Raw genomic sequence first — 24,583 nt, forward strand, 5'->3', positions numbered from 1 at the left:
AAGAGAAAATAAATCGTTATTCCTGAAGTGTGAATAATATTTTTGCCTCTAAATGTCCTATCTTCCCTATAAAATAGAAACCACTGAATGTTTTAGTGGTACCAAATACCTTTGGTTTTGTCCAAGACTTTTTAAAATGTCCTAAAGAATTTAAAGTAGAAAAAAGAATTAAGAAAATCATGAGAAATTTTTAACATTGAAAAATTAAAATGATAAAATCTCATGATCATAGAACATTCCCCTTCCCCTTCCCACAGTCCAAATCCCAAATAACTCTAGTATTCACATCGATCATCCTTCTAATGTGCTGAGTCAGCAGCTCCACATATTTCCACATACATCCCCCTTTACCCATCCATGACGATGATACCGTTATTACTTGAAACTGCTACATTCAAGATTCGAAACTGTAAATATAACATGTTTGACACCACCTTCCTGTTCTTCCTTATACATTAATTTCACCTAAAAATCCAAATTGTTCTATTTTTAATTTTTTCACCTCAAATCTATTCAACATAAATCCTAGGGTCATGGACCTGAGAAAAAGCTGTGCATTTAACAACTGTCATCATTTGCTGTTCTACCGACTTCTAGAGTTTGCGACTTTCTTCACTAGTGGTTCTCAAGCCAGGCTGAAACACTAGGGAGCTGAAAAAAAATGCACGAGCACCACTAGCATACAGGCGGGTTTTCCTTCAACTCTATGACTTCCCCTTTACTTTGTGTGGTGCTTGCTCACTAACAATCGGTTGCACACTAAACTGGTATGCTATGACCATGACGCACAAGAGAGCTGCGAATGAGGAACTCACTTCATGCACCTTCGTATGTATGTATTATGCACCCAATCATTACCACAGCCCTGTGAGGCTGGTATTAACGGCCGCATTTCAGAGAAGAGAAAACGAAGACCAAGAAAGACATCTGTATCTAAGTTCTATACCTAATCAATGAGAGACCTAGAACTTGAACTTAAATCTCTCCCCACCTCTAAATCCAGTGCTCTTCGCACTGCAACTATCTGATAGTGAGTCACAGATGAAATTGAGGTTTCGGGGAAATAAGATTTGAGTGAAAACCGGTAAGATGGGATAAAAGGTCAAATAAGAATATTTTAAAAAAGAGGAAGAAGGAGGAGGAAAAGGAGGGGCAAGGGGGGTGGAACTTAGGCATGGGGGTAAAAATCTGGTTGTATTAAGTGGGGGGAGAATAAACAGGAGGGGTGTTTAATTGGAAGAGATAGGTTCAAATGTCATACCAAAAGTTCAGAATTCTTCAGTATGATCCATATGACAAATGATATTCACATATGAAACACTGCTTTTAAAATTCTGGTCATTCTGTCTGGAACTCCAACCTCTCTTATGACAACAAACAGGAGCAAACATTAACAAAGTGGCTTTATTGTGCAGATGTCTTAGAATCTTCTCAAACTTCTCAAGAAAAAATAAACCTGCTAGAATATGTCTGCTAGAAAACATGAAGGTTGCATGAGCAGATGGGTACAGAATATGCAGTTCCGGTGTCCAGACAGAAGTGTCTGTGTTGGATGGGCAGGAGCTTATTAAATAGCAAAGTGTCGAGATGGAAGCCGTGTTTCTTAAAGGTTATTTTTTTCATAAAGATTAAGATTTTGAATTCTATATGGGATAGTTAGACGACATGGAAAGATGCAAGCTGGGAGGCCAGTTGAAAGCTCTTGCAGTAACTTTAAGAATTAGGCCATTAAGGGCTTACACTAAGGCAGTATTGGCGGGAACTGTGAAGGTCTCACTTAATGAGATATTCTCAAGGGAGAAAACACGAAACCAAACACCAAATTTAGGAGCAGACTGGTTATTAAAAGTAGAATAAAAGTAAGAGTTAAGATGATTTTCTGATTTCTACTTGAGCTACTGAATAAACGGGGTTGCTAGTGGCCTGTTCTAGTTTTCAGTTATACCCAGAGGCTCATTGTCAACAATCCACGAAAAAGAATCACACAGAATAGTCACTTTCAGAAAACTGAGTCATATTTTTATTAGCTCTTTTCTACGAAAAAACAAACTGTATGTGTTACTTGCTCTTTACAAGGGATAAATATTGTGAATTCACGGAGTATCAGAATGAAGCCCCTTTCCGTACGGTTATCAGGTTAAGGCCAGAAAGAGCCTCCAAAAGCAATCAAGGCTTTGAACAAAGCTCAGTATAAATTGACCTTGTTCTTTTCTTCAGGCAATAGCATCTCTGTGACTTCCAGACTGTGAAATGTTTGCTAAATACACAGGGAGCACACACCCACAGTGGTTATATGCCACCACCTTGCAGAATTAAAGTCTTCAGGAGCTGGTAAGTAGAGTGCACTGTGCAATATGTGCAGGGGGACAAAAGCCTCAATTTACCGACCTTGCTTATTCACAAGCCGTGACTTCTTGCAGTAGTAGGCAAGCTCTTGCTCGCAGCGCTCCGCACGATTCATGGTGGCCTGGAGTTGCTCCGGGCTGGCCACGTACTCGAAAAACCCAGCATACGGGTTCTCTGGATTAGTGTTTCTCACTCTTGTTAAGTCAGAGCCATTGTGCTGTATGATGGTCCACGCAGTTTCTTGGATGCAGAAATGGGGGAAGAAAGAGAGGAGACCATCACTAGTCTGCAAAAGTTAAAATAAATAAAGAAAATCAAAATCACCTTTTATCTGAGTCAAATTTTTCTAGTCATCAAACCTCTCTGAGAGCCAGACTTAACACAAATGAACTCTTAAAACTTTTGAATTAATTAAAGTGATTCTATTCCTTGAAATTTATACAATTGCCAAGCTTTGCAGTGATTTTATTTTGCTTTTTCATGAAATTTAGCCAGACAACACATATGTTGAAAAATATTAAGAAAATTGATTATTAAATTTTTGTGGTACATTTTATTTCATCAAATCTGATGTTGTACCTTTTAAAGATCCATGATTTCATTTTATTTTTACTTAAAGAAAGAAAAATAATGCTACCTATTATCATTGTAAAACATTGTGGGTTATTGATACACTCTGAATTCAAAGATGTTACAATGTAAAAAAAAGTGTATCTTAGAATTTATAGAATATTTTAAATTATAAGCAATGACTTTTCTAGTCTTAAAAGTCATCCATGTTACCCACAAAAACAAAGTCAAATTTTTATGGTCTGTATATCCCTGTCTTCAGACATTTAATTATGAGTATACATCTACTTCTTTATAAATCACATTTGAAATGTTCTTTTTGGTATCATGTGATCTGCATAGTTATGCAATACGATAGGAAGTTACTCTTTTGAACTGAACACATCTAATTCAGCATAAGCAACTCAATTAACACAAAAAATAAAATATCTTTGCATATTTACTAGAGCTATCACTATCGGCCCCTAAATGTCTGCAAACATTTCCATCATACTGATTACCAAAACTATTTAGATGAAATAAAAATCCTACAATGTTTGTAACAGAAGATCAGCATAATATACCCATCCTTCAACTTTTCCAGCAAGACTTCATATTATATTTACTGTGATTATACACACACACACACACACACACACACACACACACACACGAACAGATGAATCAAAACTCCTCTGATTTAATAGGTAAGAAACGGATTGGAAGTTGTCAAAATTCTGGTATATATGAGCTGTTAAGTCATATAACTCTCTGTACTACAGAGGAATATTCCAAATCAGAGGAAAACAGCAGCTAGAATCTACTTCACCTCTCTTCTGAGCTAATACATTCACATGGTTCAACAATCAAACTAAGACAAAGAGGTATACTTTGAGAAATGTCACTCCCAGCCCTCTCCTGGTCACCAGAAGTTTGAACAGAAGAGGCCTGCCAAATAAATGAGACAGGACACAACTTCGACAGCCTTATTGCCTATGTGGAGCATAATTTTTCTCTGAAACAATAGCCACTACTTTTATTTCTGCCTTGCATTTCAGCTCACTGTAGAGCTTTATCAGCAAAATATTTTCCTTGAAAAGGACATGACATATAAGCTAATGAAATTAATTATAGATGGCCAAATGGCAGTACAATGTAGATCTAAGATGTTCAGATCTGTGTGGCAGGTGTGGCATGGATCTGTGCCCATAAGAAAGTCAGAGAAAATCTGAGCTTCCATTTCCAAATAAAGTAGCAAAGATATAGTAAGCCATATAGTAGGTCTGAAATTCTATAATTTTAGCCAACTTAATCTTGGCTGTTAGGAGTTTAAGATTATTAACAAGGCAAATCTGTTAGTCCAGCCTCTGTTGGACTCTGCCTTTGTTGTTCAGTAAAATGATTCATCTTTTCTTGTGGTAAATCAATGGTGCATGGAGGAGCTCAACTCTGGCTGAGCAGCCGCCAAAAGAGCAGGACAATAAACCTGCATGAAACCTTTGTCCCTATGCCTTTTGGGTCACACTGAGAGGGACTTCCCTACAGTTTAGTGTCCACTGGTTCAGAATTAACACATGATTCTAAAGGTCTTTTAAGTTGTTGCAAGAGATTCAAGGCCATAGGGCATGACAGCCGTTAAAGGGCAGCTCATATAAATACTTCCTTTTGAAATTCTAAAATTTCAACATTATGATCGTTTCTGTAAGTGATTTTATTTTTTAATAAAAAGTGCTACAAAGCAGGAAGTTGAACAAATGCCACACTTATTAGGCAATCTAGATTTCCAGGGCAAAGCAGAGACAATGAAATCATCGCAACAGTTTCTGAGCAATGGAAATGAGTGCCCAGCAGCCAAGTTCCACATCTTATGTAATTTACTAACGGGAATCTCTCAAAAATATTAATTACAGCCTCTTTTCTGTTCTTTCAGACATGAGTGTGTCATCCGATATTTTCACAAACACTGATTTAGAAATCACAACTGTAAAAGACATAGACTTCATCACAATTTGCAATTCAGTATTTTGTTACTTATTTTATTGGCCTTTTCCACACTTCTGTAAGCTCTAGGAGAAGAGTGATAGTTTTCAATTTGTTAACCATAGTACCTTCAGCACATAGCACAGGGGCTTGGCACAACATGCAGAAGACATTAGTTAAATGAGGGGATAAACAAATGAATGAATAAAAATGATGCATTGTCCAGATTAGAACACAACCTTCCAGGTTATCTGATTCTGATTTTATGGTGGCTCTGAGACTTTCATTACCTTTTAGCTGTTTTATAACTCTAAATTACAGATAACTGATTGAATTGCAAAATAATGTTGATTCTGAAATTGTGAAGGCTATGAGATGTTATCCTGCTTGCAAGTTAAGTTATCCTGTCTGTCTCATTCAAATTATATTTATCTACATTTATCTATCTATATGCTGATATAGCTATAGATGATAAGAATATATAGATAAAGACTAACAGACACAGGAGATCTCTAGATCGGGGACCATTCGCTCACAGAGAATCTTAGCAGCATCTGTTCTCCACATCCCAATTTTCCAGAGGCCCACACAATGAGTGCCAGATGCACCCGCACATGCTGGAGTTACACCACGAAGAGCCACACTGAAACTATGAGGCTTCCAGCTTATAGAGGAAGGCTGGAATCTTTTCTTCTCCTCCATAGAGTGAGAGAGGAGAGGTGCAAATCTTCAGTTTTTTACTACTCTTAGAGTGTAGGCAAATGCTTCTGAGAGAGATGAGCCTATAAATCTCTCCAGAGCAATTCACTATCTCTAAATTCCATCTAATAACATCTCATAGCCGTCACAATTTCAGACTTATTTATTTAACATTATGTAACATTCAATTATCCTGTAAGCCAGGCTTTCAGATTTTTTTTCTAGGAGAGCAGGTTTCCTTATAACACATAATTCTTGTTTATAGACAAGGAAATTCTACCTGGTAAAGATTCGATTGACTTCCCTCCTCCACTCTGAAAGAAGCCAGATTTGCCTCCATTTTCACATTTATCTCACTGTTCCTGTGATATATATATGTATGTATGTATGTATGTTCTTTGGATTCTCCTTTGAATAGTTGCAACATCTTACCAGCTTCCTCATTAATAATGTATTAAACTAAATCTTTAAAATGTGTTTTTTAGCATTTATTTTTATATCTGTATAAGAGCCATGATTTTTTTTTTTTAAATATCCTTTATCAGGTTCAAGGAGAGTTGTTAAGGATATATTGGGAAACGAGTAAGAAGGGACAGCTGAAATAGGCAGAAAATCTATTAAATTTAATAAATACATGAAAAAAATTAAAAGGCAGTTTGGGTCTACTGGTGTCTTTCCCTGAGGAGATTTCCAATAATATAAATTGCATGTAAAGCAACTGAATAATTAAGAACTTAATTTATCTAGGCTGACTGCTATTTTTTAGTGTGTAGCAGTGTAGAGGGGGGAAAAACATGCTGTTTAAGCAACACAGTTGCAGAGCTTGTGTTCCTTCATACTTAATAGCTGAGGGTGATGGATGTGATAAAGACTAGAGCAGGTAGGAAGTGCTGTGCCAAGGAAAGCTGGGAGATGAAAGGAAAGAACATTTGGGAACAAAACAATATAAGCAAGGCTGCATTTGAATAAAGATAGTTAGTTATTAACTCTCCGAGCTATGAAGAAAGCCTTTATTATTGAAATCCGTGAGGTAAAAATAATTCTATTATAAGTCCTCTACTTCCCAGCCTTCTCACTGAATGGTCTTGGGAGCCCCTATCTTAGAATCATGTGGGGAGAGCTTGTTAATGGAATAGAGACCCAGACCTTGGTCTCTAAACTTACTGAGTCAGTGAAACTAAATCCAAGAGTCTTAATAGCAGTGCAGTGAGCAAGGGTGACTGTAAGCCACCGAAGTATCATTTTCACAGAAGTTTGAAAGCCACCGCTCCAGCTCGCAGCATTTTCTCTCCACTGAAACATCCTTATGCAGTGTTTGATAATGAGAAACTTCTTGAATATAAAACTATTTCATGATAGAAAAGCAATGGAATTAGTGTAAAAGAAAAGTGTCCTATACATTTTAACAGGGGCAGACACTGGAGTTCTTATTATTCTAATTATTTTCCAATTATAGTTAGAATACTCTGTTTGGAAAGACTTTTTAGTCTTTAACATAGTTTAGGAAAATGTCCATTCAAAAGAGATTTTCTTTGCATCTTTTAGCTTGTAATGCTTAAGGTGCTTAAATGCATGTGAAGACATAAGAAATCAGCGACCAGAGGAGGACCCTCATCCAACTCTGCTACCGCCAGAATTTCCAGTCACCAAAAGGGTGAGAAATAAACTTTTATTGTTTAGAAGCTACCCTATTTGGTATTTTCCTATAGCAGCCAGAATGGACCAAGACAGGCACTGTCCTCGATGGCTGTGACAGCTCATGGAAGCCACCTGGTTGTGTTATTTGAAAAAATCTTTAAAGATGCATTCTATAATATTCCCCCAAATATTTGTCTCCCAGGTTTGACCTCCATTTGCGGTTTTCAGAATTATACATTAATACGAAGGAACCATTGTTTCCATATTCAGCTGTCGTCTCGGTATCTCATCTGAATGTGTAACAGACATCTTGAACTCAAAGTGTGTAAAGCTGAGCTCCTGATCTGGACCCTCAAGCCTTTTCTGACCACATCTCAAATAATGGCAAGTTATCTACTCCAACGACCCAAGTCAAAATGTGGTGCTGTTTTTGGCTCCTTTTGTTTTTCTCACATCTCAGATATATTCCATGAGAAAACCAAATCTCCTTCCCCCATCTGCACTGCTATATTATCCAGTGCAAGCCACCATTATCAGCTTTTACTGGATTCCTGCATTTCTTGAACTGGTCTCCATACTGGTTTCCTAAGTCTTTTGATAGATAGATAGATAGATAGATAGATGGATGGATGGATGGATGGATGATAGATAGATGATGGATGGATGGATTGAGATATATATAGAGAAAAAGATGTGTATGTATATAACCCATGGTATATATATATGGTCTCCCAAATTCTTTCTACCCCTGCTCCTGAATAGGCAGCTCCCAGCACAAGAACAATTAAGATCCTATGAAAGGAAGTCAGATTGCATCTACCATTGTTTAAAACTCTCCAGCGTCTTCTCTTCTCACTCACGGTAACGCCAGATACCTAATGACATTGTTGGTGGCCCCATGACTCTTCTCTTCTCTCCCCTGCCCTTGCTTGCCTCTCTCCTGCTCTCCTAATACTCCTTGATTACTCGCCATATCCCAGCCACACTGGTTTGGTTGCTGGTTGCTGAACACACCTGGGAAGAGCTCCCCCATCAGGACTTAACCACTAGATATCTCATCTGCCTGGAAGGCTCTTTCCCCAGTATTTTAAGAGGTGAATCCACTTCTGCAACACCTCCTGCTTCGATTGAATATTTCTTTTTTCTGTTGGTTTTGCTCCATAAAATTTTGAGTTCCTGAAATAGCACTGTCCAAATTAAACCTTCTGCAGTGATGGAATAGACGTTTATTAAGCAGTTAAAATGTGGTGAGACTGGGGGGACTGACATTTCATCTTATTATAATAAATTAACTTAAATTTAAATTTGTAACCAATGTCACATCAATAAATTTAATAAAAATAAATAAATTTAAATTTTTTTAAAATTTCAATTCATTTAGTTTGTAAAACTAACTCTGAATCTAAATAGATACTTGTTTGCTAGTAGCTACTCTGTTGGATAGCATACTTCATCTAGAATCCATTTCTTTGTGTTTGATGATGAAGAGATCAATATTCCTTTTTACATTTATATATAATTTTCCCCAGCACCACTGGTTGAAAGGAATCTTGATCCCTTCTATTTTATATCATTGGTCTGTTTGTTTACCCTTGTGCTAATCACACACTGTTTTACTTAACTTATCAGTATAATGTCTTTATATCAGATAGAGTTGAGGCCTTCAGCTTTATTCTTCAAGATTAATCTGGTTCTTCTTGTCCCTTCACATTTGCTGATAAATTTTAGAAACTGCTTATTTTCATTAAAACAATTACACCAACCAGCAAACAAACACCTCACTGAAATTTTAATTTAGGTTTGCACTGAATCAATGCCTACTTGAGAAAATTTGATATTGACACATTGAATTTTCTAATCGATAAAAATTTTATATTTCTGTATTTATTTAGGATTTTAGTTTAGCTCAAGACCATTAAATATTTATCCATGTAGAAGCCTTGCACATCTGTCATTACATTTATTACCATGTATTTGAGATATTTCGTGCTAGTAAAAATAGAATCTTCTAAAATTTCATTGTCTAATTGCTTATTGCTGGTATTCAGAAATAAATTAATTTTTATATTAACTGATATCATCCTAAAATTTAGTAATTTATCTCTAGATTGTTTAGAATATTCTCAATACATAACCTGGACATCTACAATAAAGAGAATCTCAGTCTTCCTTTCCAGTACTTATATCTTTCATTCATTTCTCTTGCTTTATTGCACTGGCTCAGACCCCCAAATAATGGAGAGCAGGGTGATAACAGCAGACATCCTTCTGTTAATGCTGGTAACAGGGGAGATACCTTTAATATTTCACCATAAACTGTGTTATATGCTATAGTGGTTTTTTGTGGATACTCTTTAACAAATTTAAGGAAATTTTCCTCTATTGGTAATTTATTGATTTTTCATTTTCTTTTTTATCATGAATAAATGATGAATTTAATCAAACTTATTTTTTCATGATTATTAATTCCTATTTAAATATACATAAGTAAAGAATTCAAGAATAAACTTCACTTTTATCTACATTTAAAAAATAAATATTTTTCAAAGCTTTCATATGCATTAATATCCTCAGAGAATAAAGTCTATCATTTTTGTTTTGGGACTTAATAAAATACATTTATTATTAGGTGTTTTATATATATACCACATGCATAGAAAATAATGGCAACATTTTAAATCATCATCATTAATTATTTTTTAAAGATTTATACATTTTATACATTTTAATCAAATTGCAAATTAGGTCAACTCCCCACTTGCTTCATTTAAATTTTGTGTCTAAAGCATTCATGCAAATTTAACTATTAAATGAAAGTTGATTAACTCACCAGTCATATTGCAATATAGAAGAAATGGTTCTAGGGGACCACTTCCATCTGAGTCTACATAGTAAAACCCTGAAGTATTTCCTCTATGCTTATAAGCTTCACATGACTGCTCATAGATAGCTGTTAAAAAAAAAAAAATTGGATCGTTATAAATGGAATAGTTTAAAATGAATCTCTTAAATTTTAATATGGACAGAAAATACTCCAAGTTTCAAAATGTAATACATACATTATTGACCAGAAGAAAAAGTAAAATGTACTTTAAAATAAAACTCATTCTGTTTTTAAAAACTGATAAGGATGAAAGTAGCTTAAATAGAAAAAAGGGAGCATGAGGTTACATTTTATGGCATTATTTTTTATCACTAAAAGAATATATTAGTTAAAATGAAAATTTAGGTTATTTTTACATTAGATAGAACAAAAGAGAAGGTAAACAGTTTACATGTTAAGACATTTATAATGAATCTTTATAATGAATTCATCCAAATAAATTTTTCAACATCCATTTTGGAATTTCTAATTCTGTTTCACCTTGTAATAATCTGACATCTGAAGCACAATAATGCAATCTCCTTAAATAATTTGCTGTTATCCAATAATTATGCAATAGAAAAGTTTTAAATAATGTAACTATTCTCCTTTCTCACACAAAATTATCTATAGATAAAATCCTTTTTTGTAAAACAAATATGGTTTACAAAGTTCCTCATAATTTAAAAGCTAATTTACAAAAGAGGCTTTCTCTAATGCTCTGTAATGAGAATTCAAGATAATTAAAATTCAAATCAGAAGAAATATTTATATGAAATTTGCCGCCAAGTGATCTCACTGTGTTTTGATTCATAACTGGATGCTTTTCAGTATATAATTATATAATTTCCATGTATGAGGTTTGATATTAACACTTATATATAGTGCCCAATCTCACTGAATACTTGGTCAAATGTACTGATAATTTCCATCAAGCTCTTTATTCTGTGAAATGAGAAGTAAATCATCCCTGAATGTCCTTCCCTGATGTATTATTCTAAATTTTCAAAAATTGTGTTAATAAGTTTTTAGACCATATGTAATTAATTTGTTCAGTGTTACAAAAATTTCAGATAATCATACCAAATTACTTCTCCACTCCTCCACAAAATGATAGTTTTATTTTTTTCATATTATATATTATATAGATGGAAATATAAGTATGGATTGCTTTCTAATCACATTTGTGCTTTGTGCAGTGAAGCAGGCACACAAAAATAGTTAATTTATACACTTCTATGTACACATGCCTATGTTCATAAATTCCTAGAAAGATGTTATATCTACATATAACTTTGGAGAGAGGGTAGGTATTAGAGAGGTCACGTGATCGGATAAGGATAATTGGGAGTACTTTTGCTTCAGGTGTATTGCTTGACATTTTATAACATGATTGTTTAACATGTTATTTTCTAATAAAACCTTTTAAAAGACCCCATTGCTGCCCCCTCTTTACTATGCAAAAGATAGTGATGGTTTCACTATAACTAGGTTTCCCATCTTGGACTCATTTCTCAGAATGGTTACTGGCAAAAATAAAAAAATAAAAAAAGAAAGATAGAAAAAGAAACCATTCAGCTCCATTTAGACTACCTGCTCAATCCCCTGAGTTAACTCAGTGATTGGGGTCAAACTGTGGGCCACAGATAAAAATATGCATTTATTGACCGTTTTTTTCCTCAGAACTGTTTGGGTTTATATTTAGATTCAGTCATTGATAACAATTAAAGGCAAATAGTCAATTAAAACACATTCAATTAGCTTTCTGTTTTGAGTTAGTTACTACAGTGGAAATGATGGAGGATATAAAAAATTAAAATGTACTCTCCCTCTGCTAGCTGGGTGACCTGTATCCAGTAATGTGGCCCCTGGTTACACGGAGGTGTGCCTTTGGGAACAGCAAACATTCTTCATGAGCTTATAAGGCAATATGTAAGATGATGTTCCAGGAATGACTCTGACTATGGCACTGAACAGGCCCCCTCAGAGTCCCCTGGTGGAGGCCCCAGGGCTGCGAGCCCAAGGTTCCAATCTAATCTCTGTCAGGAGTACAAAGCAGCGTACAGTGAAGGGACTGAGATGGGTGAGGCCGATGACTGTAACGAACGCCCTTGGGCCGACCCCATCACATGTACCAAACATCTGGATGACAAAATGGCATGAATCTTACAATACCTGCAAACATTTCATCAGACAAAAAATGTATGGTTTATAATACAGGAAAAGAGTACTGGTTGTGATCCCAGGCTCTGGAGCATAATTCCAAGTGTTCACTTCCTTGCTGTGGCTCAATTATTTAAGACATTTTAGGTAAGGTGATTAATCTCTCTCTGTTACCTCATGAGTAAATTAGGGATAATAACAGTACCCACCTATTAAAGGATGACCAGAATTAAATGAGTTGGGTCAACTAGAAATCAACAGGATGCTAAAATTCAAGGGTGTACATTTCGATGCATGGTTGCACATACATGGACATATTTACACACAGTAACGAAAAGGGAAATGAAACAGGGAAGTCAGAAGGGAGGCGAGAACAAGCAGATGTGTTTGGCTTACAGTTGTGGCAAGTAGCTCCCCTGTAACCAGTGTTAGCACAGTTGCAGTGAAAGGTGTTCCAGGACTGGGAGCATTCACCACCGTGCTCACAATAGTTGGGCAAACACCTAAAAGAAGATGCAGACACAATTACTATTCTTCCACTTGAGATATCTTAAAATATCGATCATTCGTACATGGTCATGTGAAAGAAGAATGTCAACATTAACATAAAGAGTAAATTTAACATGACTAATGGTTATTCAGTCTGTCATTATGGTACTTTAATCACAGAACTAAACCATAGATCGATAAATTCATCAGATTTTAACCAATTCTCAGGTAGTTGTGGCTGCTTAATTTTCATCACGTCCTACTCTATTAGAGCTCTTTCTTTTCCCTAAGTGACATAACGCTAAGTCAATATGTTGCCAGAAATATGAACAGCTTACACAAAATAACATTTACTCATGTTGATTCACTACACTGAATATTTAAAGGAAGAAGAAATAAAGACGAGGGAAGGAGAGAAGGAAGTGGGAGGGAGGGACATCTTTATTCACTTGATGCATACATCCAGGAATGCTGAAGTTGTATGATGCAGACACAAATTCCAGGCAGCGTGTCAAGGTGCCCTAGGGTGCTGAACTGAACTCATGGGGGCTCCTAGGATATTTAAATTTTCAAAAGAAATACAGGCATATTCAACATCTATCAAACACTATGTGACTTACTAGCTCGAGCTAGTTCAATTTCAACATTTGATCGCAATACATTCCTTTTAATGGTACCCTAACTTTGAGAAGCAGAACTTTTAGTGGCTAATAAAAAACAAGTACCATGTAAAATCGACGTTGAACAAAAAATGAAGGTGGCAGTGTCTCCCCCAAAGATTTCAAGCTTTGAAAAGTTGTACAGTACCCAACGGTAAACATGTGCAATTGCTAAGTAATTGTGTTTAACTAAAAATGAAACAAAAATGTTTTTCAAATATATATATCTTTTTCAAAAGAGTTACTACATTGTTAAGACATAAACACTTATGAAGTTGCTTGAACCCAAACAACTTTTTAAGTGAAACTGGTAAGTACATCTTTTGGCTTAAGATACTATGAAAAAAATTACTGAATGATACACTGAGGGTAAGGCTTTAAATATTCTCATTCATCCCAGATTAAAAAATAAATAAACTACAAAATCTGCCAAGAATATATTTACAACAGAGTTTCCTCCTTTATTAAAGCTAAGCACGGGAACTTCATGTTTTGCTTATAGAATTTTCCAGCTTTAACTGAAAATAATGTTATTGACTTTTCCTGACAATAAAAAATAGAAATCCTATGTACAGAAATCAAACAATCCAGGAAACAATAGAAAAGAAATATAACTTACAATCTCAATATATAAATTACCACTATAAACATATATGTGTTTGTGTATATATACATTATATATGTGTATACATGTGTGTATATATAATCATAATAATCACATTATTTTACAACCTGCCTTTTAATAAATAATGGATATCTTTCCATGCCAATTAAGTTTACATTTATTTTAGCATTTTTATACTTTCACAGGAATCCATTCAAATAATGTTTCATGACGTATTTAATATTTTAAGTATTTCAAATCAATAACAATCCAGAAGAGAAAAATTTTTAAAAAGTAAAACAATAACAATCCTAGCTGGTCATCAGAAAAGGACAGAGCAGTCTATTAACAGACTGCAACTGTATTTTAAAAGGGGGCAGATATAAATAGCTATGCCTAAAATTCTAAAGAATAATCTTTAATTATTTTTATATATGCGCTATTTCTAATTGATCTGCTACTAAAAGACACAAATCCATTTTTGTTGACTCTTGTTAGTTAAACTTGACTTTTTACATTTTTAAATTACAATGTGAAAGACTGGATTGTGGATTTTATTTAAATTCATCATATAGTAGTTCTTTCCTTTTTTTTTACCTATGTCGAATTACATTTTATAGTGAAGTACTAATTCTAACTAAATGTTCTAAACAATTGTATTGTACACCTTTCTGCTCACTAGTCATTCCAACACAAAGCAAAACAACTCTTTAACCCATTTCCTCTAGCCTTTTCCTTAGACTTTTCCATCATTATTTTCATTGCTTGTGAATTGAACAAATGTATATATCGACATGCCCAAAACTGAAGTGATGTGTACTATTTCTGTTTATCCTGACTCCCTGTCCATTCCAATATAAATTTCAAAAGACTTTTACACAATGTAAAACTTGGCTGGAATTAATGATATTGAAGTAAAAATCTCTATAATATTATCACGTTTAGGAAAATTGAACAATTGAGTGCCTACTGGTCCTAGGATAATGGTGACCACCTGCATTCGAATCTCATAACTGTAAAATCAACAAGAACCAGCCCTTTACCCCCACCCCACTCCACCCTTTTCTCTCTCAGATAAATAAGCCATGTCTTCAGTGTTACAGGAGAGAGAATAACACCATGATCTTCAGATCAACTGTCAGCAGGGGGCGGAAACACACGTGAACATAAGGAAGAGGAACAAGGGCAGGCTTAACGGGCTCCTTGGGAAAGAGAAAAGGGGGTGTGACTGGAGGAAGGTCAAGGACCAGACTAGAGGGAAGAATGTGCAATGCAGGAAAGACACCCAAGCCCAGGGACTGGGAGGTGGGAGCGGACTGGGAGAACAGCACGATGGAGGTATGAGGGCTGCAGGCTGGGGAAGCCAGGAGGCAGGTGCTGGGCCTGCTGAGGTTGCCATGGTGAATGTGACACAACGGCCTCAATTCTTGTCAGCAGTCTCAGTAGCCCAGATGTCATTTGAGACCAGGGACATACCACACCCTCTGCCCTACTCAACTCAGGAAAGAATAGGTAATTCAGGTCTGAGATGGTAACCTTCCTCAATCAGAGGATATTCCTAAAACATTGATATTCAAACATACTGGATTCTTTTGTTTAATAATGCATTAGGTTCGAGTAACTTAGTAAGTGTTTATGTCCTAACAACTGTCACCCCTGCCCAAGCCCCACTTGAGTTTCTGCCAAGACATAGGGACATGGACATGGGGAAATAGACATAGAGACACGAATGGCAGCTCCCTTCAAAGTTCTGTCTTCGCCTCCAGGAAGAGACCAACTGCCCTCACTCCTCAGTCATTCCCCACCAGATTTCCTGGACTTGAGGCGACCTTCCCTGCAGGTATATGTTGACAGAAGACAAAGGGAGGGCTTCCAGATGAGAGTGTGTGTGTGTGTGTGTGTGTGTGTGTGTGTGTGTGTGACTGTGTGTAAAGAAGATGTGGGTTAATTTTAGGTGTGTAAAGATGGTGTGGGTGTGTGAGAGAATGTACGTGTATAAGTGTGTATGGGTTAATGTGTGAGGAAGTGTGTAAACGTATGTACGTGGAGTGTATGCATAAGGATTATGCGTGGTAAGGGGGTTTTGAATATATGATGAGCACATGAGTGTGTACATGTGTGAGAGACCATGTGCAATGACTACATTAGTTTATGTGTGTAAAGAGTATGTGTGAATGACTGTATGACTGTGAATGTGAGCATGTGCATACATGTATGTACACCTTTGTGTGTAGGTTTGATCCAACTTAAAGTTATTTACAATAAAAAAGAACTATGTTGTTTTAGTTCCTGTCAAATTTTAAAGCATATTTTAATATTCCTGTTTGTTTTAAACTGCAATTTATTAAACCATTAAATTATGAGTTTATTATACACAGATTAAGTATTAACCACAATAAACGTTAATGTGCACCGAGGGGGCTGTAGGACATGGCAGGTATATATTTCAGAGGAACTTTCCTGGAACCAGAAAGCTTAGATTTGTTTTGTTTTTTTTTAATCGCCTACAGCATCTGGTCTTCCTATGTGGTCTCCCATCCAAGTACTAACAGGCCCGACCCTGCTTAACTTCCAAGATCAGACTGGATCAGGCACATGCAGAGTGGCATGGCCATAGACCAGAGGGCTTAGATTTGATGCTGGACTCTGCCTTTTAGTCATGTCATCTTAGTCAGCTTAACTTATCTGTGCATCTGTTTCCATATTTATAAGAAATAAATACTACTAAGAACAGGTTCTAAGAGTTTTCATGAGGATTAATTGAAATACATATTAAGCGATTAATTTAAAATTAATTTTAGAACATAACTTTCTTGCACAAATTCTTACCCACACAACACACAAATTCTCACATATTAACCCATACACATGCGCACACACATGCACACACACACATTTGTAAGGTCATTCACACACGCATATTCCCCACTCCTTACATACTTTTATCTTCCTTATGCAGACACTCAGACACAAATTTAAATACTAATTCTTGTTAAGTGCTTAGCATAGAGCCTGGTATACAGACTTATTTAAAAAATACTCCAACAATGCTTTAGAAGCTATGTCAATAGGTACTATATATAAGACCAAAATAAATGAATGCAGTCAGCCCTCTGTATCCACTGCTTCTGCATCTGTGGGTTCACTCAACCAAGGATGGAAAATATTTGGGAAAAAAAGTTACAATGTTGCTGATGTATACTATGCAGTTAGACCTACAATGTCTGCACCCCTGTGGAGTACGTACAGACTTTTTTCTTATCATTACTCCAGAAACAATACAGTATATAACAACTATTTACGTAGTATTTACATTGTATTATTATAAGTATCTAGAGATGATTTAAAGCATATGGAAGATGTGAGTAGGTTATATACAAATACTATTTTATTTTATATAAGGGACTTGAACATCTATAGGTTTTTGATATCTATATTAGAACCAATTAGATTAGATCTAATCCTCTGGCAGATACCAAAAGATGACTATATATTTTCTTCTGAATATAAGAGAATAAATTTAGAGATACATTTGGAATAAAAGGTATACAAATGTAACTAAGATTGTTAGGGTTACTATTCCCCTAAAGTTTTTCTTTAAAAAAATGTATAGTCAAGGCCTATCTGATCCATAATTTGCTCACTATTTCTGAAGTCCTTTTAAGGTGTGGTACAGACACCACACATTCTCCAATTGTGTTGTACCACACTCGATTTTACAAATATGTACCTCTAGAAAGCAGGTTACGTGGATGGATTCTTCATGTAAAATGGCAGCTCGGGAGCAATCACACAGAAGTGTGGATCTATTTGTACCAAAAGAATTTTCTGCAATCTGAGGTGGTCAAACGACTGTCATTCATGGTGTGGAGAACTGACCCGCCCCACTATCTCTGATGGCTATCACCCATCAGAGGTGGGGTTCCTGACCTCTGTGAGTGAGGCCCTCCCCAAAATCAAAACTAAGGTTTCAGGGCTGGTGTGGTTGTACCTATGGAAAAAGTCACTGTCATTTACTCCTAAAATCAAGCCAATGGTGGTTTATTATCTAAATTCTCCCTTTACGTATAATCTTTCATTATAGAAAGAATTATTTTGTTTACAGATTGGGTTCAAAAATAAAAGTATATTCATAGAGAGGAAATGTCCTAATCTTTTGCTAAATAAGGTTATTTTATGAATTTATTCAAAATATAGACAGAACACTACTACAAGGTAAGGGCTAAGTTTGTCACATTTTAATTTTTTAAAATCTGTAATGGCCATGACAGTCCACTGATCTCAATAATTAAAATTAACAGCCTTGATAGTAAAGCATAACTGGAAAGATTATTTGGCTATAGTTGACCATGCCTAAAAGTACTTTTAAATTATTAGCTATCGATTATCATTCTAAAAGTTGCTTCTCTGCTACTGCTAACTTCCAAATTTTGCACTACCATGTACTGCACTGGAGCTCTGATTGAAACTACTGGATCAGCCTTACACCTTGATCAACACTACAGTCAAATTTTTCCAGAGAGAGGTTCCTTTTTATATTCCCTGCAGAGAAGTCAGTAAATTATTTTACACATTAGGATCATAGCAACCAGTTACACTTCTATGCTTCTGAGTATATCACTCAGTTGTCAGGGAAGCAAAACTCAGTATGATAACTGACCAGATAGGTCTCTGATTTATTGGTACATTATGATCAATATTACTGTTAAGGTGTCCTAAGCTATTGAGTTTAATGATACATTTTTGATACATTCATACCCACCTAAATTATAGCAGCATCAACAATATCTTTTGTGAACTGGTAGCATGTATGTGTATAAATAACATGGTCAAATGGATTCTATCTAAATTTTATCAATTGTAAATATAAAATATAAAACTAAAGGCATATTTTCCTTTTTTCTAATGTGAATATAACCCATTTCCAGATGATGGTAGAAAACAGGAGAGAAAATAATATTTGTTTTACATATAAATTTTAATCTGCTGCCAAATGTTTGGCAATGGACAGGTCGAAATAAAGAAGTGAGATGGCCCTTACCTGTCTGTGATTCCACAGGAATCTATCTGAAGGTCACTGAAGTTCCCAAGGGACCCCTGCTGAACTGAAATCAGATCTGCCACCTTGTTGCTGACAGAAATGAGTCTCATACATCCCTGAAATCCACCAAAGGGATTTTTACATTTGGATCCAAAGCTGTTGTCAGGACAACCTGATTTAAAAAAACAAAAACAAAAAAACAGAACCAAGTAAAAAGTAAGATATATCATAATGAGTCAGGATTCACTATCATAAAATACGTCATTAAAAAAATAAAATAGGTGTTTGATTATTTTCTTAAATTAAAAGAGGGAGAGAAAACCCATTCCAGTCATCATTAGTTTGATCTAAATTATAAACTGCAATTCATATAAAGTATTTTTCTTTATTATCATAGGATTTGTAGGAAATTATGATATAACAATGTGCAAGGATATTAACTTGATACAAATTTTAAAATTATGCATACTTAGCTCCAGAATTTTAAACATGTTAGTCAGCAGTATTAAATTATATATAACTTAAATACAGGAACTTAGCCTTTTGGAACAAAAAAAGAAGAGTATAAAGGATGAAAATGTGCACTGTAGGTAAGAAAAGATAAATCAATAACGATGAAATACCTTTGGATTTAAAGCTTACTGTTTGGAAATAAAATGGCCAACTATTTTATTTACTTAAGTGCTTTATTTTCATATGCATATAAGAGCCATATATACATGCATTTTAATAAATCATAATGGCTTAATATCAAAAACGATTTACTATTTGATTTTACTTATTCTTTGCCTCGTGAAAGAATGTTCTATTTATATTGATGTTTTTCTGACATTTATCTAAGACCTATCACTAATTATTTAAATAATAAAGAACTATAATATTGACCATTATTGTCTGGGGTTTAATGATATTCTAAGTGTTTCTCTATCCAAGCGAAATAAATAATTTTATGGAGTATGAACACATACATTATACTTATGCATTTTTCATTAATCTTTCTTTGCTGTTATGGTTGTCAACCACTATTACGAATTCAAAGAACAAGAAATGAATCAACAAATTCCTAATTCTATACAATCCATGCTAGTTTTTTACCTGGGAATTTCCAGTATAATTAAATATTTTGACTGAGGATATTTATCATTAATGCTATGTTTTCCTAACAAAATACATTTACATGCCAATTCAAGGCCAGATTCATATTCAAAACTGTTACAGACACATTGAAATGTTATATTGTAACTAATGGAGACGATGAAGTTTTCATTTAACACATCAGGAAAAGGTAATGTAAGCTTTTTGAGTTTCAATTTAGTGTACATAGTACTCTACGCATTTTCAATGCTTAAATTACTTCTGTGGTATAGGATATGATTACCATATCTCTATGTTTTCTAGATGACTTATTAACTAAGAATGTTAAAATAAAAATTGAGAGTATAATAGTTCAATAATATTTGGGGCAACTACAATATGCCAGAAATACAAACAGCTCTGCTAATCTCCTTTTCTCCAGGTGGTGTTTCCTGACACATTTCAAACTAGTTCAGAGTAATTGTGTAATATGCCTGTAGGAAACAAAACTAAGAAAACTTGCAGTCACAAGGAAAGGTCATAGAACTTTGCAGAAAGCACACCCTCATATCATGAGGCACTTCATATTTCTAGCCAGAATGTTTAATAGCAAGAGATGCTAAGAACAAAGAAGGGTTCAAGCCAGGTTTGTTTCATGAGTCTGTGATAACAGGCATTTGCAAGTTAATATAATGCGATAGCAAAGAGAGGTTCAGCACCGAAATCATTTGAGATGAAAATTCTAAAACAGGAAGATTTCTGGGGAATACTTAATGCTGAATTAATGGATGGATCCATTACTAAAGGCAGTCAGCATGTTAAGCTCCTCTAAGGATGACAGATAAATTATTACTGTATGTCACTGTGCCAGAAGTGAGATGTTGGGTTTGACTTAATGGTGATACAGCCAGTTCACTGGTTGGATAATGTCTGATCTACACAATTAGGAGTGTGAGAATTCTGCATGAGGTTTGGTGTCCTTAGCTTATGCCATACAGTGTGTTAATCAATAGCACAAAGAGTTCATAGGGGAATACACAGAAATTATACATCCATCCTCAATCTGGAGAAAGCAGATTTAAAATTTATAATTTATAAATAACTAAAGCTGACCATGATGCAGTCTGACCTTTTGAAAAGCATGCATTTGAGAGGGACAGAAAAAAGGAAAAAAATGATGGACAGATAATAGAGTTTCGTGTGATATACACAGAATGCTGCAGCCCATTCTCCCAATATGACAGTCGCTCCCAAGACTGACCGAGAATGGAGATACGACCCAGGCTGTTGAAACACATGTTCTTTGGCAGTGGGGCAGCCAGGTTAGACTGACCATCTGCTGATAAGATAATTGGAAATTTGCAGTTGAATTTAAAGAGAAGCAAAGAAGAACTGATGGGAAGTGTCTCAGAACATGGGATACTTATTTACTTGAAGATAAACTGGATGAAGAATTAACTATCTAAGAAAAGCCTTCCACCTAGATAAAACAGGCTCTAGTAATAAAGGGGACTCTCAGGCACACAGAACAGAAGGTATTCTAGGGTAACCAATTATCACAGTTTGCTATGGAGGGGAGAGTGTTCCCCAGGCTCTAGGCTCTTAGTGCTAAAACTGGGGAGAGTTGGTCACCCCATTGCCAGCATCGCTCAGGCAATTAGAGGCCCTCTGCCAGTCCCATACTCTAGGGGACCCTATTCCAGCTCTCCTCCAGCCATGTATTTGCCCATAGCCCCAGAAGGCTTCACAGGGTAGGGTGTGATGTGCCAACTCAGAACCTTCTCCCCATTCTCCAGTCCACTGCCGGAATCCAGAATTCCCAGCCCCACAGCCCCAGGTGGGCTTCCGGAAGGATGGAACTCCTCTTCCCGTTCCTGGAGGCACAAGGCTGGGAAGAGGAGAGAGAAGTGGGGCAGCAGAAGGTCTCCTGCTTTCTTTAGGACCCTTGCTCCCAGCCATGGAAAAATCATGATTGTATATTTTGCAGGGCATGTGTTTAGTGATTAAAATCTCATGCCAAGATCCAACATATTCTGGTACTGAAGGACTCCAGTTGAAAAGATGATGGAATAGAGATACCTAAGTAAACTTAAGACTGGTTATTTTTTTTTAAGTGCTAAAATTAGAATTTTATTATGGAAGTGTCCACAGTATAGTGTTCAAAAACTTAGAAACACTTTAATAAGTATCAAATTATAAAGGTCACGAGGAAAAGAATAAATATCAAATTTTTACCATATTTTTTGCATCATTTAACAATATGCTTTTTTTTTTTTCCTTATCTCTGTTAGTGCTTCTAAATCTTTTCCTTTGAAGTGAAAGCTCTTGGTTAAGTTGGACTATACATCTTACTATTAAAGGAACATGTTTTTATGGATTGCCATAAAACCAATCATATATCCCATCAGGTTTTATAAATAACTTGGTTCAGAAATGTACACATCTTATTAAAGGAAGCAATTATATCTTTTAAGGTTGTTGGTACTATGCGGCCTTTCACAGTAATGGATTATGCAGGGGTTTTTGTTTCTTTGTTTGCTCTTAATATCAGATGAATGATTCATGATCTATATCTTACTGTCAATTCTTAGAAAGGCATTTGCATTTTATTGACGAATAATAAATGTTGGGCTTTCCACCAAATTCAAAAGTGATTCTAGACAGAAGTAACAATTGAAATTTAAAATAACAACAGTAAGAAACATCTCAAGTCGCTATTAGAAAGTCTTACTACTAACAGTTTCACAGCTTTGCCTTCCTAATGGGAAATGACATTTCATTTTAATTTTTCAATGCTATAGATTCATTTCCATTTTCAAGGTTTTCTTTCCAATCTTTTAGTTCAATTAAACATCCACTGGGCAGGTAAATGCTTCATTTGTTTTTGTTCTTAGAGAACAAAAACAAATGAAGCCTGGTTTTGAAGGCTGATGCGCAAATTTCATCAAACGAATCAGTCAGTGCATTATCATTTAGCAATCAAAAGAGGTTTCTCCAGTTAATTGTTAGATTATCTGTTCACTGGCATAATATTGCCCTTTTGTACTGGGCAGTAGGAAAGCCATAAAGATGCTCCAGAGAAGCTAAGAGGCATGATCGGGAAAACACTGTAATAAAATCAACCCATAAAATTAGAAAAAGACACGTAAGGACCATTTAACAATAGTAAAATATAACAAAGTTTGTAGGAACTTCAGAGGGTGGCCTAATTGCAATCAATCTCATTGTAGAAACCATAAACATAAGTCTACCTCAAATAAGTACATTTTAGGTCATAGTTTGTCACCTTGATCCACTCAACATTTTCACGTTCAGAGAAAGTGAGAAATTATTCCACAGTATTAACATTAGGTAAAACATAATGACATCCCCAAGAAAGTGGTAGTAACTGCAAATAGGGTTTAATTGTCCATATTCCTTGACTTCTCTTACCTCCAAAATAATAGGTGCCACCTGAATAAATCTTCTCATGCCAAAGGGAGAGAGCAGCAGAGGCCACCTGGCCATCCACCACCACACTCAGATGATTCCTTTTGGCAGATAAGGAGACGGAGTGCCACTGCCCATCATTCAACCCAGCCCCTGGGGAGATAAAATCAGTTAAAGGAGATACCTAGCAACAGTGAACAGCATCAGCAGTTGATTAGAAACAGCAACATACACATCACTCGATCAAGTGCAAAGCTCACATCTATTAATAAAAAGAAATAAAAAGGAAGAGAAGAAAAGGAAGTGAGTGGGAACTCAGCACTCTCTATGGAAAAAATGGTGCTTCATTATTTTCCTTTTTCAAGTAAAGAACAAAATTCCCAACTTTGAACAATCCTAAATCGTTAACATCTTTCAATTGTTTGGCATAGACTAATTTTCAGCTTTCATCATGTAATTTAACTCTTAAGGGGAGGGGTTTGGGGAGAGCACAGATACTTTCCAAAATTCTAGGTTATTTCCAGTAAGATGAGTTATCTGTTTTTTTACACTTTCATGTAATCAATCATATTTTATAATATTATCATATTTTATAATATTACAGTAGCATATTTAGCAAAGTATATCGAGTCAATTATACAAAAATATTTGAAGAGACTATAATGAAAATTGCCAAGTTTACTGATACGATGAAAAGTTAAAAAATAAAGCAATGTGTAAAACCATATTTACAGAGTCGATCCTCACAACTTGCAGATTCCATTTCTGCAAATTCGCCTACTTACCGTAACTTATTTGTAACCCCCAAATCAATACTTGAAGCACTTTTGAAATCATTCACAGAAATGCAGAGCAGAGAAAAATATGAATTGATTGATATACATGTTTACAGCTGAAGTCAAATGAGGCAATACTTCCTGTTTCAGTTCTCATATGTCAACATATTTTTTCACATAGTTGTTTTTTTTTTGGTGACTTTGCCATTGGAAAGGACCCCAAGCATAGTGAGGTAATGCTGTCTAGTGTTTCTAAGTGCAGAAAGCCTTCGA

The 24,583-nt window shown here is 35.4% G+C and overlaps 1 protein-coding gene and 1 pseudogene across 6 annotated transcripts in view; both read right to left on the reverse strand.

Moving 5' to 3' along the window:
* Positions 1-24,583, reverse strand: part of CNTNAP4 (contactin associated protein like 4) — a 227,469-nt gene that overhangs the window by 53,762 nt on the left and 149,124 nt on the right. For 5 of the 6 annotated variants that reach the window (XM_023528553.1, XM_023528550.1, XM_011356657.1 and 2 more), the window contains 5 exons: positions 23,538-23,687; positions 19,032-19,203; positions 12,635-12,741; positions 10,043-10,162; positions 2,389-2,586 (listed from right to left, as the gene is read on the reverse strand). In XM_023528553.1, coding sequence (XP_023384321.1) covers positions 2,389-2,586; positions 10,043-10,162; positions 12,635-12,741; positions 19,032-19,203; positions 23,538-23,687 — 747 coding nt within the window. The remainder of the gene's footprint in view (positions 1-2,388; positions 2,587-10,042; positions 10,163-12,634; positions 12,742-19,031; positions 19,204-23,537; positions 23,688-24,583) is intronic. The other variant, XM_023528552.1, reaches the window with a different exon arrangement.
* Positions 16,492-16,609, reverse strand: LOC111737675 (annotated as a pseudogene).

This window comes from Pteropus vampyrus, unplaced genomic scaffold (genome assembly GCF_000151845.1).
Source record: "Pteropus vampyrus isolate Shadow unplaced genomic scaffold, Pvam_2.0 Scaffold29, whole genome shotgun sequence".
Taxonomy (NCBI): Eukaryota; Metazoa; Chordata; class Mammalia; order Chiroptera; family Pteropodidae; genus Pteropus; species Pteropus vampyrus.